General features: G+C 49.0%; 1 protein-coding gene across 7 annotated transcripts in view; it reads right to left on the bottom strand.

Moving 5' to 3' along the window:
• LOC106591860 (dedicator of cytokinesis protein 1) overlaps positions 1-18,911 on the bottom strand; it is a 723,705-nt gene that overhangs the window by 608,990 nt on the left and 95,804 nt on the right. For all 7 annotated transcript variants that reach the window (XM_045687698.1, XM_045687691.1, XM_045687686.1 and 4 more), the window contains exons 17-20: positions 17,818-17,921; positions 16,631-16,814; positions 6,847-6,944; positions 2,028-2,117 (exon numbers count right to left, since the gene is read on the bottom strand). In XM_045687698.1, coding sequence (XP_045543654.1) covers positions 2,028-2,117; positions 6,847-6,944; positions 16,631-16,814; positions 17,818-17,921 — 476 coding nt within the window. The remainder of the gene's footprint in view (positions 1-2,027; positions 2,118-6,846; positions 6,945-16,630; positions 16,815-17,817; positions 17,922-18,911) is intronic.

The following is an 18,911-nucleotide window of genomic DNA, read 5'->3' on the forward strand; positions in this document are numbered from 1 at the left end:
CCAACGGGCAGGAGTCCCCAACGGGCAGGAGTCCCCAACGGGCAGGAGTCCCCAACGGGCAGGAGTCCCCAACGGGCAGGAGTCCCCAACGGGCAGGAGTCCCCAACGGGCAGGAGTCCCAACACGTAGGAGTCCCCAACAGGTAGGAGTCCCCAACAGGTAGGAGTCCCCAACAGGTAGGAGTCCCCAACAGGTAGGAGTCCCCAACAGGTAGGAGTCCCCAACAGGTAGGAGTCCCCAACAGGTAGGAGTCCCCAACAGGGGAGTCCCCAACAGGTAGGAGTCCCCAACAGGTAGGAGTCCCCAACAGGTAGGACTTCCAACAGGTAGGAGTCCCCAACAGGTAGGAGTCCCCAACGGGTAGGAGTCCCCAACGGGTAGGTGTCCCAACAGGTAGGAGTCCCCAACGGGCAGGAGTCCCCAACGGGTACGAGTCCCCAACGGGCAGGAGTCCCCAACGGGCAGGAGTCCCCAACGGGCAGGAGTCCCCAACGGGCAGGAGTCCCCAACGGGCAGGAGTCCCCAACGGGCAGGAGTCCCCAACGGGCAGGAGTCCCCAACGGGCAGGAGTCCCCAACGGGCAGGAGTCCCCAACGGGCAGGAGTCCCCCAACGGGCAGGAGTCCCCAACGGGCAGGAGTCCCCAACGGGCAGGAGTCCCCAACGGGCAGGAGTCCCCAACACGGCAGGAGTCCCCAACAGGTAGGGAGTCCCCAACAGGTAGGAGTCCCCAACAGGTAGGAGTCCCCAACAGGTAGGAGTCCCCAACAGGTAGGAGTCCCCAACAGGTAGGAGTCCCCAACAGGTAGGAGTCCCCAACAGGTAGGAGTCCCCAACAGGTAGGAGTCCCCAACAGGTAGGAGTCCCCAACAGGTAGGAGTCCCCAACGGGTAGGAGTCCCCAACGGGTAGGTGTCCCAACAGGTAGGAGTCCCCAACGGGTAGGAGTCCCCAACGGGCAGGAGTCCCAACAGGTAGGTGTCCCAACAGGTAGGAGTCCCCAACAGGTAGGAGTCCCCAACGGGTAGGAGTCCCCAACGGGTAGGAGTCCCCAACGGGTAGGAGTCCCCAACAGGTAGGTGTCCCCAACAGGTAGGAGTCCCCAACGGGTAGGAGTCCCCAACGGGTAGGAGTCCCCAACAGGTAGGAGTCCCCAACAGGTAGGAGTCCCCAACAGGTAGGAGTCCCCAACGGGTAGGAGTCCCCAACGGGTAGGAGTCCCCAACAGGTAGGAGTCCCCAACAGGTAGGAGTCCCCAACAGGTAGGAGTCCCCAACAGGTAGGTGTCCCAACGGGTAGGAGTCCCCAACAGGTAGGAGTCCCCAACAGGTAGGAGTCCCCAACAGGTAGGAGTCCCCAACAGGTAGGAGTCCCCAACAGGTAGGAGTCCCCAACAGGTAGGAGTCCCAACAGGTAGGAGTCCCCAACAGGTAGGAGTCCCCAACGGGTAGGAGTCCCCAACAGGTAGGAGTCCCCAACAGGTAGGAGTCCCCAACAGGTAGGAGTCCCCAACAGGTAGGAGTCCCCAACAGGTAGGAGTCCCCAACAGGTAGGAGTCCCCAACAGGTAGGAGTCCCCAACAGGTAGGAGTCCCCAACAGGTAGGAGTCCCCAACAGGTAGGAGTCCCCAACAGGTAGGAGTCCCAACAGGTAGGAGTCCCATTTTCCCTGTCCTCTGGTTGTCTCTAACCCAGGACCTGTCTTGTCTCTGGCACATAGCTAGCATTCCTTTACGGTGTTAAGGTGTGTATTTAGCATACTTTCAAATCCACACAATGCCTGAGGCAGACCAGAGGCAGAGAGACAATCTGGGACAACTTCTCTGTATTCTGTTTGTCCACACGGGACACTGTGAATCTATGTTGACTTTCTGTTTGACAACACATGCATACATTAGTAATGTGTATGAGGCACAGCTATATGACACGGTCACAGCGTCACAGTGTGGTATAAAAGTAGAATATCCTACACACGAAACAGAACAAAATCCAATATTTGATGTGTGTGTTTTAAAACAAGCGCTACTTACCAAGGAATCAAACACCAGGGTATCAAACGTGTCACTGTCTGAGTTCTCCATCATAATGTTGAACAGGGCATCAAGGGTGTCTTGCAGAAACTACAACAAACACAACGTGTTACAACAGAGAGAGGATACAGTCCACGTCTCAAACGGCACCCTATTCCCTTATAGGGCTCTGCCAAAAGCAGTACACGATATGGGCAAGAGGTTGCCATTTCAGAATATATATATATATATATATATATATATATATATATATATATATATATATATATATCACCATCCTATATCACTACTGTCTATACACAGCATTTTATATATAATATCACTACTGTATATTCACATACATATATATACACATACATATATATATATACACATACACACACACACACACACACACACACACACACACACACACACACACACACACAAATACATACATATATACATATATATAGCTATAAACACAAGCATTTAGCTATGTATTACTGCACTGTTGGAGCTAGTGTGCACATAGCCTGTCTTCTCTTGAGAGCCAGGTCTGCCTACGGCTGCCTTTCTCAATAGCAAGGCTATGCTCAGTGAGTCTGTACATAGTCAAAGCTTTCCTGAAGTTTGGGACAGTCACAGTGGTCAAGTATTCTGCCACTGTGTTCTCTCTGTTTAGGGCCAAATAGCATTCTAGTTTGCTCAGTTTTTATGTTAATTCTTTCCAATGTGTAAAGCAATATTTTTTAGTTTTCTCATGATTTGTTTGGGTCTAATTGTGTTGTTGTCCTGGGGCTCTGTAGTTCTGTTTGTGAACAGAGCCCCAGGACCAGCTTGCTTAGGGGGCTCTTCTCCAGCTTCATCTCTCTGTAGGTGATGGCTTTGTTATGGAAGGTTTGGGAATCCCTTCCTTTTAGGTGGTTCTAGAATTGAACGGCTCTTTTCTGGGATTTTGATAATTAGTGGGTATCGGCCTAATTCTCTGTTCATCAAATATGCATAGTTACTTTAACCATATCTACATGTACACTATATACTAACTCAATCAGCCTGACTAACCGGTGTCTGTATATAACCTTCCTACTGTATGTAGCCTCTCGACTGTATGTAGCCTCTCTACTGTATGTAGCCTCTCTACTGTATGTAGCCTCTCTACTGTATGTAGCCTCTACTGTATATAGCCTCTCTACTGTATATAACCTCTCTACTGTATGTAGCCTCTCTACTGTATGTAGCCTCTCTACTGTATATAGCCTCTACTGTATATAGCCTCTACTGTATATAGCCTCTACTGTATATAGCCTCTCTACTGTATATAGCCTCTCTACTGTATATAGCCTCTACTGTATATAGCCTCTCTACTGTATATAGCCTCTCTACTGTATATAGCCTCTCTACTGTATATAACCTCTCTACTGTATATAACCTCTCTACTGTATATAACCTCTCTACTGTATGTAGCCTCTACTGTATATAGCTTCTACTGTATATAACCTCTCTACTGTATATAGCCTCTCTACTGTATATAACCTCTCTACTGTATGTAGCCTCTCTACTGTATGTAGCCTCTCTACTGTATGTAGCCTCTCTACTGTATGTAGCCTCTCTACTGTATGTAGCCTCTCTACTGTATGTAGCCTCTCTACTGTATATAACCTCTCTACTGTATGTAGCCTCTCTATTGTATGTAGCCTCTCTACTGTATGTAGCCTCTCTACTGTATGTAGCCTCTCTACTGTATATAGCCTCTCTACTGTATATAGCCTCTCTACTGTATATAGCCTCTCTACTGTATATAATCTCTACTGTATATAACCTCTCTACTGTATGTAGCCTCTCTACTGTATATAGCCTCTCTACTGTATATAGCCTCTCTACTGTATATAACCTCTACTGTATATAACCTCTCTACTGTATATAACCTCTCTACTGTATATAACCTCTACTGTATATAACCTCTCTACTGTATGTAGCCTCTCTACTGTATATAACCTCTACTGTATATAACCTCTCTACTGTATATAACCTCTACTGTATATAACCTCTCTACTGTATGTAGCCTCTCTACTGTATATAGCCTCTCTACTGTATATAGCCTCTCTACTGTATATAACCTCTACTGTATATAGCCTCTCTACTGTATATAGCCTCTCTACTGTATATAACCTCTACTGTATATAATCTCTCTACTGTATATAACCTCTACTGTATATAATCTCTCTACTGTATGTAGCCTCTACTGTATATAGCCTGTCTTTTTACTGTTGTTTTATTTGTTTACCTACCTATTGTTCACCTAATACCTTTTTTGCACTATTGGTTAGAGCCTGTAAGTAAGCATTTCACTGTAAGGTGTTGTATTCATTTCACCTGTTGTATTCAGCGCACGTGACAACTACATTTTGATTTGAGTTGAATTCTGCTCTGCATGCATTATTTGGTGTTTTACGTTGTATACTGATGGGTTCTGAATTGTAAACTTGAAATATCCTTGTTCATGGTACTGAGAGAGAGAGAAGGGACATGATACTGTTAGTCATCAGGTATCCTATGGAAAGGAGGAGGGCCACAGTCTGGTTTCAGTTGTTGGGTTGTAATTTGAAATACTTGCAACACCAGAAGTTAATGGATATCTGTAGGAGGAATGTATATGGTGGGGGTCAATTAAGGTTGGATATGATCCAGGGGCTTGGCATGTTACTGAGTAAGAGAAAGGCAATCACATGGTTGTGGTCACTGATAAGGGTGGAGAGATGTGGAGTAGTGAGGAATGGGGGCTGAGGTCAGGTCAGGTCAGGTCACTGATAAGGGTGGAGAGATGTGGAGTAGTGAAGAATGGGGGCCGAGGTCAGGTCAGGTAACTGATAAGGGTGGAGAGATGTGGAGTAGTGAGGAATGGGGGACGAGGTCAGGTCACTGATAAGGGTGGAGAGATGTGGAGTAGTGAGGAATGGGGGCTGAGGTCAGGTCACTGATAAGGGTGGAGAGATGTGGAGTAGTGAGCAATGGGGCCCGAGGTCAGGTCAGGTCACTGATAAGGGTGGAGAGATGTGGAGTAGTGAGGAATGGGGGCCGAGGTCAGGTCAGGTCACTGATAAGGGTGGAGAGATGTGGAGTAGTGAGGAATGGGGGCTGAGGTCAGGTCAGGTCACTGATAAGGGTGGAGAGATGTGGAGTAGTGAGGAATGGGGGCTGAGGTCAGGTCAGGTCAGGTCACTGATAAGGGTGGAGAGATGTGGAGTAGTGAAGAATGGGGGCCGAGGTCAGGTCAGGTAACTGATAAGGGTGGAGAGATGTGGAGTAGTGAGGAATGGGGGACGAGGTCAGGTCACTGATAAGGGTGGAGAGATGTGGAGTAGTGAGGAATGGGGGCTGAGGTCAGGTCACTGATAAGGGTGGAGAGATGTGGAGTAGTGAGCAATGGGGCCCGAGGTCAGGTCAGGTCACTGATAAGGGTGGAGAGATGTGGAGTAGTGAGGAATGGGGGCCGAGGTCAGGTCAGGTCACTGATAAGGGTGGAGAGATGTGGAGTAGTGAGGAATGGGGGCCGAGTTCAGGTCACTGATAAGGGTGGAGAGCTGTGGAGTAGTGAGGAATGGGGGCCGAGGTCAGGTCACTGATAAGGGTGGAGAGATGTGGAGTAGTGAGGAATGGGGCCCGAGGTCAGGTCACTGATAAGGGTGGAGAGATGTGGAGTAGTGAGGAATGGGGGCCGAGGTCAGGTCACTGATAAGGGTGGAGAGATGTGGAGTAGTGAGGAATGGGGGCCGAGGTCAGGTCACTGATAAGGGTGGAGAGATGTGGAGTAGTGAGGAATGGGGCCCGAGGTCAGGTCACTGATAAGGGTGGAGAGATGTGGAGTAGTGGGGAATGGGGGACGAGGTCAGGTCACTGATAAGGGTGGAGAGATGTGGAGTAGTGAGGAATGGGGCCCAAGGTCAGGTCAGGTCACTGATAAGGGTGGAGAGATGTGGAGTAGTGAGGAATGGGGGCCGAGGTCAGGTCACTGATAAGGGTGGAGAGATGTGGAGTAGTGAGGAATGGGGGCCGAGGTCAGGTCAGGTCACTGATAAGGGTGGAGAGATGTGGAGTAGTGAGGAATGGGGCCCGAGGTCAGGTCACTGATAAGGGTGGAGAGATGTGGAGTAGTGAGGAATGGGGCCCGAGGGGAGAAGGAACAGTTTATTACCCAGATAAATTAACTTCCTGCCGAGCAACAAAGACATAATGTTTAGAAAGAAGAGGAGGACACTTCCCCTTAAGTGGGGTCTGTATACTAGTGCTGCTGAGAACATGTCTCTGTTCAGCTGTCTGTCCCGTTGGGTGAATAAACTTGGTTTGAGCTTTTCATAGTTGTCAGGTAGTTTTTCCTCTGTTTATCTACAACCTCACAATACGGAGGATATTTCTTTGCAGAATTCTGCATGCTAATTCTCAATTTGGTGTTTGTCCTATTTTGTGAATTATTGGTTGGTGAGCGGACCCCAGACCTCACAACCATAAAGGGGATGTGTTTCCTGAGACAGCGGTCATTAGGCTGATAGTATAGTTTATTAAAAACAAAATGGGAATGGGAATTCACAGGGAGAAAGACTGCCAAGGCATAACAGTGAGCCTTGTTAACACTGATCAAGGGAGAGATACTAAAATGGAACCTCTATACAGAGAATACAAACCCCTTCCTCTGGAACTCAGGGTCCCAAGCTGCTTTCTTGGTCAGGTCTCCCCTTGAAAGAGGTCAGTTGACCTCAAATGGGCTGAACTGGTTAAATAATACAAATGTAAAAACTCCTAATGGGTCATACTGTGTTACCTATGAACTTTGACCTCTCACCTTGACGACCTCACCTCCCTCGACCTTCATCAGCTGTCGGAGGTTCTGTTGTAGCAGGCTGGTGTTGGAGCGCCACTTCAGCAGGCCCAACAGATCCACTATACGAGACATAACAAACAGAAGAGAGGAAAGACAGATGTTATTTCACCTTTATTCATGTCTAACTGTGATTTACAATGACAGCCCGGCTTTTAGAGGAAAGATGTCAGCTCTACTCAACAACATCTGAGACAAACCTTGTAGATTGGACTGAATGAGAGGAACAGGAAGACAGGTTTTATACACCAGACTGTTTCCTGCACCAGACTGTTTCCTGCACCAGACTGTTTCATACACACCAGACGGTTTCTACACCAGACGGTTTCTACACCAGACGGTTTCTACACCAGACGGTTTCTACACTAGATGGTTTATACACCAGACGGTTTCTACACTAGATGGTTTATACACTAGATGGTTTCTACACTAGATGGTTTATACACCAGACGGTTTCTACACTAGATGGTTTATACACTAGACGGTTTCTACACTAGATGGTTTATACACCAGACTGTTTCTACACTAGACGGTTTCTACACTAGATGGTTTATACACCAGACTGTTTCTACACTAGATGGTTTCTACACTAGATGGTTTCTACACTAGATGGTTTCTACACTAGATGGTTTATACACTAGATGGTTTATACACCAGACTGTTTCTACACTAGATGGTTTATACACTAGATGGTTTCTACACTAGATGGTTTCTACACTAGATGGTTTCTACACTAGATGGTTTCTACACTAGATGGTTTCTACACTAGATGGTTTCTACACTAGATGGTTTCTACACTAGATGGTTTCTACACTAGATGGTTTCTACACTAGATGGTTTATACACTAGATGGTTTATACACTAGATGGTTTATACACCAGACGGTTTCTACACTAGATGGTTTCTACACTAGATGGTTTATACACTAGATGGTTTCTACACTAGATGGTTTCTACACTAGATGGTTTCTACACTAGATGGTTTATACACTAGATGGTTTATACACTAGATGGTTTATACACCAGACTGTTTCTACACCAGACTGTTTCTACACTAGATGGGTGATGAAGATAGTCATTAGCATTACTCCCCCAGTATGTCTCAATTAGTTTGAAATAAAACATGTTTTATCAAAATGTCTGCCAAAGTGTGTTCAGAATCCCCATTAGAATGAAGTGTAAAATCTCAAGGAAGATGAATTAATTGTGGATATGATTAGGCAGGCAGGCAGGCAGGCAGGCAGGCAGGCAGACAGACAAGCAGACAGACAAGCAGACAGACAAGCAGACAGACAAGCAGACGGACAAGCAGACAGGCAGACAGGCAGGCAGACAGACAGGCAGGCAGTCCACCTTGGTGGGATTAGACAATCTGTGGGTCTTGTTAGAACATTCATCTCTATGTATTAAGCGGTGTTATGTTGAAGACTTGTTGGCATCACTCAGGACAATCTGTGGCTCTTGAGACCATAATGAATTCTGATACAGATGGAACCAGAGAGGAAAGTGGAGAGATGGAGAGGAGAGTCGTTGCATAGCATTGTATTGAATGAATGAAATCATAAAGGTAAAAGGAAGTGAAGAGTATTCTCTGTTTTAGATGGAGGAGTCACATCACATACTGGGCTGGAGGAGACATCTATCCAGTCAGTGATGGAGACTGAGTCCACCCACTGTTGAAAGCACTGCTGTAGCCTACTCTCTCTCAAAGCAGGAGAAAGCAATTTGGCCCTGACAGGCTGTTGATCCAGTCCCCTGATCCTGTCCCCTGATCCAGTCTTGTCTGGATCTTATCCAGAGACTTACAGTAGTGAGTCATTTAGCAGACTCTCTTATCCAGAGACTTACAGTAGTGAGTCATTTAGCAGACTCTCTTATCCAGAGAGACTTACAGTAGTGAGTCATTTAGCAGACTCTCTTATCCAGAGAGACTTACAGTAGTGAGTCATTTAGCAGACTCTTATCCAGAGAGACTTACAGTAGTGAGTCATTTAGCAGACTCTCTTATCCAGAGAGACTTACAGTAGTGAGTCATTTTGCAGACTCTCTTATCCAGAGAGACTTACAGTAAGGAGTCATTTAGCAGACTCTCTTATCCAGAGAGACTTACAGTAGTGAGTCATTTAGCAGACTCTCTTATCCAGAGAGACTTACAGTAGTGAGTCATTTAGCAGACTCTCTTATCCAGAGACTTACAGTAGTGAGTCATTTAGCAGACTCTCTTATCCAGAGAGACTTACAGTAGTGAGTCATTTAGCAGACTCTCTTATCCAGAGAGACTTACAGTAGGGAGTCATTTAGCAGACTCTCTTATCCAGAGACTTACAGTAATGAGTCATTTAGTAGACTCTTATCCAGAGAGACTACAGTAATGAGTCATTTAGCAGACTCTCTTATCCAGAGTCACTTACAGTAGTGAGTCATATAGCAGACCCTCTTATCCAGAGAGACTTACAGTAAGTAGTGAGTCATTTAGCAGACTCTTATCCAGAGAGACTTACAGTAGTGAGTCATTTAGCAGGGCGGTAGATGAGGTGGATGAGGAGAGGAGAGGGGCTCAGCCAGCAGGGGGGAGAGGGAGGTGGATGAGCAGAGGAGAGGAGAGGGGCTCAGCCAGCAGAGAGAAGAGTGAGGTGGATGAGGAGAGCAGAGCAGAGCAGAGCAGAGCAGAGGAGAGGAGAGGAGAGGAGAGGGGCTCAGCGGGAGGTGGATGAGCAGAGGAGAGGAGAGGGGCTCAGCCAGCAGGGGGGAGAGGGAGGTGGATGAGCAGAGGAGAGGAGAGGGGCTCAGCCAGCAGAGGGGAGAGAGGTGGATGAGGAGAGCAGAGGAGAGGGGCTCAGCCAGCAGAGGGGAGAGTGAGGTGGATGAGGAGAGCAGAGGAGAGGAGAGGAGAGGAGAGGAGAGGAGAGGAGAGGAGAGGAGAGGAGAGGAGAGGAGAGGAGAGGAGAGGAGAGGAGAGGAGAGGAGAGGAGAGGAGAGGAGAGGAGAGGGACTCAGCCAGCAGGGGGGAGAGGGAGGTGGATGAGGAGAGGAGAGGGACTCAGCCAGCAGGGGGGAGAGGGAGGTGGATGAGGAGAGGAGAGGGACTCAGCCAGCAGGGGGGGAGAGGGAGGTGGATGAGCAGAGGAGAGGGGCTCAGCCAGCAGGGGGGAGAGGGAGGTGGATGAGGAGAGGAGAGGGACTCAGTCAGCAGGGGGGAGAGGGAGGTGGATGAGCAGAGGAGAGGGGCTCAGCCAGCAGGGGGGGAGAGGGAGGTGGATGAGCAGAGGAGAGGGGCTCAGCCAGCAGGGGGGAGAGGTAGGTGGATGAGCAGAGGAGAGGGGCTCAGCCAGCAGGGGGGGAGAGGGAGGTGGATGAGGAGAGGAGAGGGACTCAGCCAGCAGGGGGGAGAGGGAGGTGGATGAGGAGAGGAGAGGGACTCAGTCAGCAGGGGGGAGAGGGAGGTGGATGAGCAGAGGAGAGGGGCTCAGCCAGCAGGGGGGAGAGGTAGGTGGATGAGCAGAGGAGAGGGGCTCCACAAGGCTCCTACGTCTGTTTTTCTGACCACTACAAGTAGAGAGGAGGCACAGCAGATGATCTCTTAGGTCATTTCATCTCGCTAGTTCTCAAGCTGTCCTCCTGCCTGTGACAAAGTCTCACGACTGCAGAGCCAACACCCTAGGAAGAGAACAGACCACAGCCACTTCTCTTCACCTCACCAATACTGTCAGCTCTCAGGGCTGGCGGACACATAACTCCAGCTTAATTAAAAGGAGAGTTTCATCTCAGATGGAAAGAGGCTGGAGACTGGAATATCCGTGAAGCTGTCTGGCTGTCCACAGGGAACCACATTAAAGATATTTAAACTGAGATGAGGTAGAGGAAACCACTAGTAACGCTTCCATTAAGATCAATGAAATGGGGGAGAGGATGGAGGGTGTGTAATATAGTAGGGGGGAGGATGGAGGGTGTGTAATACAGTAGGGGGGAGGATGGAGGGTGTGTAATATAGTAGGGGGGAGGATGTAGGGTGTGTAATATGGTAGGGGGGAGAATGGAGGGTGTGTAATACAGTAGGGGGAGGATGGAGGGTGTGTAATACAGTAGGGGGAGGATGGAGGGTGTGTAATACAGTAGGGGGAGGATGGAGGGTGTGTAATATAGTAGGGGGAGGGTGTGTAATATAGTAGAGGGGAGGATGGAGGGTGTGTAATATGGTAGGGGGAGGATGGAGGGTGTGTAATATGGTAGGGGGAGGATGTAGGGTGTGTAATATAGTAGGGGGGAGGATGGAGGGTGTGTAATACAGTAGGGGGAGGATGGAGGGTGTGTAATACAGTAGGGGGAGGATGGAGGGTGTGTAATACAGTAGGGGGAGGGTGGAGGGTGTGTAATATAGTAGGGGGGAGGATGGAGGGTGTGTAATATAGTAGGGGGGAGGATGGAGGGTGTGTAATATAGTAGGGGAGGATGGAGGGTGTGTAATACAGTAGGGGGAGGATGGAGGGTGTGTAAAATAGTAGGGGGAGGATGGAGGGTGTGTAATATAGTAGAGGGGAAGGATGGAGGGTGTGTAATACAGTAGGGGGAGGATGGAGGGTGTGTAATATAGTAGGGGGGAGGGTGTGTAATATAGTAGAGGGGAGCATGGAGGGTGTGTAATATAGTAGGGGGAGGATGTAGGGTGTGTAATATAGTAGGGGGAGGATGGAGGGTGTGTAATATAGTAGGGGGGAGGGTGTGTAATATAGTAGAGGGGAGCATGGAGGGTGTGTAATATAGTAGGGGGGAGGATGTAGGGTGTGTAATATAGTAGGGGGGAGGATGGAGGGTGTGTAATATAGTAGGGGGAGAATGGAGGGTGTGTAATACCGTAGGGGGAGGATGGAGGGTGTGTAATACCGTAGGGGGAGGATGGAGGGTGTGTAATATAGTAGGGGGAGGATGGAGGGTGTGTAATACAGTAGGGGGAGGATGGAGGGTGTGTAATACAGTAGGGGAGGATGGAGGGTGTGTAATACAGTAGGGGGAGGATGGAGGGTGTGTAATATAGTAGGGGGAGGATGGAGGGTGTGTAATATAGTAGGGGGAGGATGGAGGGTGTGTAATATAGTAGGGGGGAGGATGGAGGGTGTGTAATATAGTAGGGGGGAGGATGGAGGGTGTGTAATATAGTAGGGGGGAGGATGGAGGGTGTGTAATACAGTAGGGGGAGGATGGAGGGTGTGTAATACAGTAGGGGGAGGATGGAGGGTGTGTAATACAGTAGGGGGAGGATGGAGGGTGTGGAATACAGTAGGGGGAGGATGGAGGGTGTGTAATATACTAGGGGGGAGGGTGTGTAATATAGTAGAGGGGAGGATGGAGGGTGTGTAATATAGTAGGGGAGGATGGAGGGTGTGTAATATAGTAGGGGGAGGATGGAGGGTGTGTAATATAGTAGGGGGGAGGATGGAGGGTGTGTAATATAGTAGGGGGAGGATGGAGGGTGTGTAATATAGTAGGGGAGGGTGTGTAATATAGTAGGGGGAGGATGGAGGGTGTGTAGTAGGGGGGAGGATGGAGGGTGTGTAATACAGTAGGGGGAGGATGGAGGGTGTGTAATACAGTAGGGGGAGGATGGAGGGTGTGTAATACAGTAGGGGAGGATGGAGGGTGTGTAATATAGTAGGGGGAGGTTGGAGGGTGTGTAATACAGTAGGGGGAGGATGGAGGGTGTGTAATATAGTAGGGGGGAGGATGGAGGGTGTGTAATACAGTAGGGGGAGGATGGAGGGTGTGTAAAATAGTAGGGGAGGATGGAGGGTGTGTAATATAGTAGGGGAGGGTGTGTAATACAGTAGGGGGAGGATGGAGGGTGTGTAATACAGTAGGGGGAGGGTATGTAATACAGTAGGGGGAGGATGGAGGGTGTGTAAAACAGTAGGGGGAGGATGGAGGGTGTGTAATATAGTAGGGGGGGAGGGTGTGTAATATAGTAGAGGGGAGGATGGAGGGTGTGTAATATAGTAGGGGGGAGGGTGTGTAATATAGTAGAGGGGAGGATGGAGGGTGTGTAATATAGTAGGGGGAGGGGGAGGGTGTGTAATATAGTAGGGGGAGGGGGAGGGTGTGTAATATAGTAGGGGGAGGATGGAGGGTGTGTAATATAGTAGGGGGAGGGTATTTAATATAGTAGGGGGAGGATGGAGGGTGTGTAATATAGTAGGGGGGCGGATGGAGGGTGTGTAATATAGTAGGGGAGGATGGAGGGTGTGTAATATAGTAGGGGGAGGATGGCGGGTGTGTAATATAGTAGGGGGAGGATGGCGGGTGTGTAATATAGTAGGGGGAGGGTGTGTAATATAGTGGGGTGGAGGGTGTGTAATATAGTGGGGTGGAGGATGGAGGGTGTGTAATACAGTAGGGGGAGGATGGAGGGTGTGTAATATAGTAGGGGGAGGATGGAGGGTGTGAAATATAGTAGGGGAGGGTGTGTAATATAGTAGGGGGGAGGATGGAGGGTGTGTAATACAGTAGGGGGGAGGATGGAGGGTGTGTAAAATAGTAGGGGGAGGATGGAGGGTGTGTAATATAGTAGGGGGGAGGGTGTGTAATATAGTAGGGTGGAGGATGGAGGGTGTGTAATACAGTAGGGGAGGGGCGAGGGTGTGTAATACAGTAGGGGGAGGATGGAGGGTGTGTAATACAGTAGGGGGGAGGGGGAGGGTGTGTAATACAGTAGGGGGAGGATGGAGGGTGTGTAATACAGTAGGGGGGAGGATGGAGGGTGTGTAATACAGTAGGGGGAGGATGGAGGGTGTGTAATACAGTAGGGGGAGGATGGAGGGTGTGTAATACAGTAGGGGGAGGATGGAAGGTGGGTAATATAGTAGGGGGGAGGATGGAAGGTGAGTAATATAGTAGGGGGAGGGGGAGGGTGTGTAATATAGTAGGGGAGGGGAGGGTGTGTAATACAGTAGGGGGAGGATGGAGGGTGTGTAATACAGTAGGGGGAGGATGGAGGGTGTGTAATACAGTAGGGGGAGGATGGAAGTTGGGTAATATAGTAGGGGGAGGATGGAAGGTGGGTAATATAGTTGGGGGAGGGGGAGGGTGTGTAATATAGTAGGGGGAGGATGGAGGGTGTGTAATATAGTAGGGGGGCAGATGGAGGGTGTGTAATATAGTAGGGGGAGGATGGAGAGAAGAGCAGCACAGCAGTAGACAGGAGAGAGAAGAGCAGCACAGCAGTGAAACACAGGAGAGAGAAAAGCAGCACAGCAGTAGACAGGAGAGAGAAGAGCAGCACAGCAGTAGAAACACAGGAGAGAGAAGAGCAGCACAGCAGTAGAAACACAGGAGAGAGAAGAGCAGCACAGCAGTAGAAACACAGGAGAGAAGTGCAGCACAGCAGTAGAAACACAGGAGAGAAGTGCAGCACAGCAGTAGAAACACAGGAGAGAAGTGCAGCACAGCAGTAGAAACACAGGAGAGAGAAGAGCAGCACAGCAGTAGAAACACAGGAGAGAGAAGAGCAGCACAGCAGTAGAAACACAGGAGAGAGAAGAGCAGCACAGCAGTAGAAACACAGGAGAGAGAAGAGCAGCACAGCAGTAGAAACACAGGAGAGAAGAGCAGCACAGCAGTAGAAACACAGGAGAGAAGAGCAGCACAGCAGTAGAAACACAGGAGAGAGAAGAGCAGCACAGCAGTAGAAACACAGGAGAGAGAAGAGCAGCACAGCAGTAGAAACACAGGAGAGAAGTGCAGCACAGCAGTAGAAACACAGGAGAGAAGAGCAGCACAGCAGTAGAAACACAGGAGAGAGAAGAGCAGCACAGCAGTAGAAACACAGGAGAGAGAAGAGCAGCACAGCAGTAGAAACACAGGAGAGAGAAGAGCAGCACAGCAGTAGAAACACAGGAGAGAGAAGAGCAGCACAGCAGTAGAAACACAGGAGAGAGAAGAGCAGCACAGCAGTAGAAACACAGGAGAGAGAAGAGCAGCACAGCAGTAGAAACACAGGAGAGAAGAGCAGCACAGCAGTAGAAACACAGGAGAGAAGAGCAGCACAGCAGTAGAAACACAGGAGAGAGAAGAGCAGCACAGCAGTAGAAACACAGGAGAGAGAAGAGCAGCACAGCAGTAGAAACACAGGAGAGAGAAGAGCAGCACAGCAGTAGAAACACAGGAGAGAAGAGCAGCACAGCAGTAGAAACACAGGAGAGAGAAGAGCAGCACAGCAGTAGAAACACAGGAGAGAGAAGAGCAGCACAGCAGTAGAAACACAGGAGAGAGAAGAGCAGCACAGCAGTAGAAACACAGGAGAGAGAAGAGCAGCACAGCAGTAGAAACACAGGAGAGAGAAGAGCAGCACAGCAGTAGAAACACAGGAGAGAGAAGAGCAGCACAGCAGTAGAAACACAGGAGAGAAGAAAGTCAGGAGAAAGTTCTGTCACCATACAGGGAGGGGAAAGCAATGCACCTTTGTCTACATCTACACTTCAAAAGGCTCCCTTATTCCCTATGGGCTCTGGTCAAAAGCAGTGCTCTATACAGGGTGTAGGATGCAGCCTTGTGTTCTGCAGCAGCCTCTCATTCCTGAGAGAAGAGGTGTGTAGAGAGAGAGAGAGAACTGCTGCATATCGCTGCTATGTGACTGGACTGTAATGAAGCTGTACTTACACAATACTGAGTTGCTTCAATGGTTCCCTGGGAGCATAGCATAAATTCTCTTTCTTTTAATTCTCCATCTCCACTGTTTCACATGATCTGAGTCAGAAAGCTCTTTATTCACAATGTGTCTTTATGGTGGGACGGACGGGAAACGGCTGTAGGCTAGTAAAAACTATGAATTTAAAGTGCCAAAGGATGGGCTGTTGCAGTCACTGCCCCAGTCTTCCCCTGGTCTTTGTTCTCATTGCTTCAGTTTTTCATCTCACCTTTATTTCCATGTTCATCCCATCTTGTAGGCCGAAACAGATTGAAAACCATCCTACTGTTTGGTTCATTCTTCTGACAAATGGCTGTTTAGTTCACAGATACTCAAAAGGAGAGGAAGCCATGAATCCCAGAAGTCAAGAGTCAAGTTCACAGCACAAAGCAACCAGTCTAACAACACACATTCTACAGAGTTATAATGAGGTGTTCAATGGTACAGTCCTAGATGAGGACCATGTCAGTCTATAGAGTTATAATGAGGTGTTCAATGGTACAGTCCTAGATGAGGCCCATGTCAGTCTATAGAGTTATAATGAGGTGTTCAATGGTACAGTCCTAGATGAGGATCATGTAATCTGCACCAGCTTGGTCGTTTTACTGGTAGGGAGGGCAGGAGGGAGAGATATTGGTGGAGAGAGAGAGAGAGAGAGATGGAGAGAGAGAGAGAGAGAGATGGAGAGAGAGATGGAGAGAGAGATGGAGAGAGGTGAGGAGGGCTGGAGGGAGAGAGAGAGAGATGGAGAGAGAGAGATGGAGAGAGAGAGAGAACGGTGGAGAGAGAGAAGTAGGGAGGGCTGGAGGGAGAGAGAGAGAGAACGGTGGAGAGAGGGATGTGGAGAGAGAGAGAAATAAGAAGGGCTGGAAGGAGAGAGAAAGGTGGAGAGAGAGAGAAGTAGGGAGGGCTGGAGGGAGAGAGAGAGAGCGAGAGAGAGTAGAGGAGGGAGAGAAGGCTGGAGGCCATGCTGTATTGGGCTGGAAGGAGAGAGAGTAGAAGAGGGAGAGAAGGCAGGAGGCGATGCTGTATTGGGCTGGAAAGAGAGGGCTAGAGGGAGAGAGAGTCTTTTTACCGTTCTGTGTGAGCTTGGTAGAACACACCAGGGTTGCTATCTGGAAGGAGTCCTTGCTGATGGTACAGTTGCCCAGGTTGTGTGTGCCCTTCCCTGTGGTGGACAAGCCCTTCTCCTCCAGCTCCACCTTGGTAGCAGGAACGTTCAGGTACAGAGACGAGTCCTCCAGCTTCTTAGCCTCCGCCTGGGGGTCATAGAACACAGAATTAAATATACGAATATACCGTGGTGTTATATGACCTACCCTGTAAATGATGAGGTGGTGTAATATTACCTGCCCTGTAAATTATGAGGTGGTGTTATATGACCTATCCTGTATATGATTAGGTGGTGTTATTACGACCTACCCTGTAAATTATGAGGTGGTGTTATATGACCTACCCTGTATATGATGAGGTGGTGTTATATGACCTACCCTGTATATGATGAGGTGGTGTTATACGACCTACCCTGTATATGATGAGGTGGTGTTATACGATCTACCCTGTATATGATGAGGTGGTGTTATATGACCTACCCTGTATATGATGAGGTGGTGTTATATTACCTACCCTGTATATGATGAGATGGTGTTATATGACCTACCCTGTATATGATGAGATGGTGTTATATGACCTACCCTGTATATGATGAAATGGTGTTATATGACCTACCCTGTATATGATGAGGTGGTGTTATCTTACCTACCCTGTATATGATGAGGTGGTGTTATATTACCTACCCTGTATATGATGAGGTGGTGTTATATGACCTACCCTGTATATGATGAGGTGGTGTTATATGACCTACCCTGTATATGATGAGGTGGTGTTTTATGACCTACCCTGTATATGATGAGGTGGTGTTATATTACCTGTATATGATGAGGTGGTGTTATATGACCTACCCTGTATATGATGAGGTGGTGTTATATGACCTACCCTGTATATGATGAGGTGGTGTTATATGAGCTACCCTGTATATGATGAGGTGGTGTTATATGACCTACCCTGTATATGATGAGGTGGTGTTATATTACCTACCCTTTATATGATGAGGTGGTGTTATATAACCCACCCTGTATACGATTAGGTGGTGTTATATTACCTGTATATGATGAGGTGGTGTTATATGATCTACCCTGTATATGATGAGGTGGTGTTATATTACCTACCCTGTATATGATGAGGTAGTGTTATATTACCTACCTTGTATACGATGAGATCGTGCTCTCCGTCCCTCAGGGTCGTCCCATCGTACCTCATCAGCTTCACAAACGACAGGGCGAATATCTTCTCTGATTTATCTTTGGCTGCAGGGGGAGGAGGGGATACAGAGGAGGTGGTGTTAGCTGGAAAGGCGGCGAGGCTGGATCTGGGCTTGGCTCGGGCTGGGCCCAGGTTGGGCTGGGAGCTGGGCTTGGCTCGGGCTTGGAATGGGAATGGGCTGGGGATCATCACTGGTCATTAGTGTCTCACTGCCTTTGGAGGGTCCGGAGGGACACAGAACAGAGCCAGGGTAACAAGGGTGAGGCTAAAGCAGCTTAGCTCAGCTGTCAACAGCTAGTTAGAGCCACGGCCCACTGAACCAGACAACCAGTTAGAGCCCCACTGAACCAGACAACCAGTTAGAGCCCCACTGAACCAGACAAACAGTTAGAGCCCCACTGAACCAGACAAACAGTTAGAGCCCCACTGAACCAGACAACCAGTTAGAGCCCAGGCCCACTGAACCAGACAACCAGTTAGAGCCCCACTGAACCAGACAACCAGTTAGAGCCCAGGCCCACTGAACCAGACAACCAGTTAGAGCCCCGGCCCACTGAACCAGACAACCAGTTAGAGCCCCACTGAACCAGACAACCAGTTAGAGCCCCGGCCCACTGAACCAGACAACCAGTTAGAGCCCCGGCCCACTGAACCAGACAACCAGTTAGAGCCCCACTGAACCAGACAACCAGTTAGAGCCCCGGCCCACTGAACCAGACAACCAGTTAGAGCCCCGGCCCACTGAACCAGACAACCAGTTAGAGCCCCACTGAACCAGACAACCAGTTAGAGCCCCGGCCCACTGAACCAGACAACCAGTTAGAGCCCCACTGAACCAGACAACCAGTTAGAGCCCCGACCCACTGAACCAGACAACCAGTTAGAGCCCCGACCCACTGAACCAGACAACCAGTTAGAGCCCCGACCCACTGAACCAGACAACCAGTTAGAGCCCCACTGAACCAGACAACCAGTTAGAGCCCCGGCCCACTGAACCAGACAACCAGTTAGAGCCCCAGCCCACTGAACCAGAC

Source organism: Salmo salar, chromosome ssa01, assembly GCF_905237065.1.
Source record: "Salmo salar chromosome ssa01, Ssal_v3.1, whole genome shotgun sequence".
Lineage (NCBI taxonomy): Eukaryota > Metazoa > Chordata > Actinopteri > Salmoniformes > Salmonidae > Salmo > Salmo salar.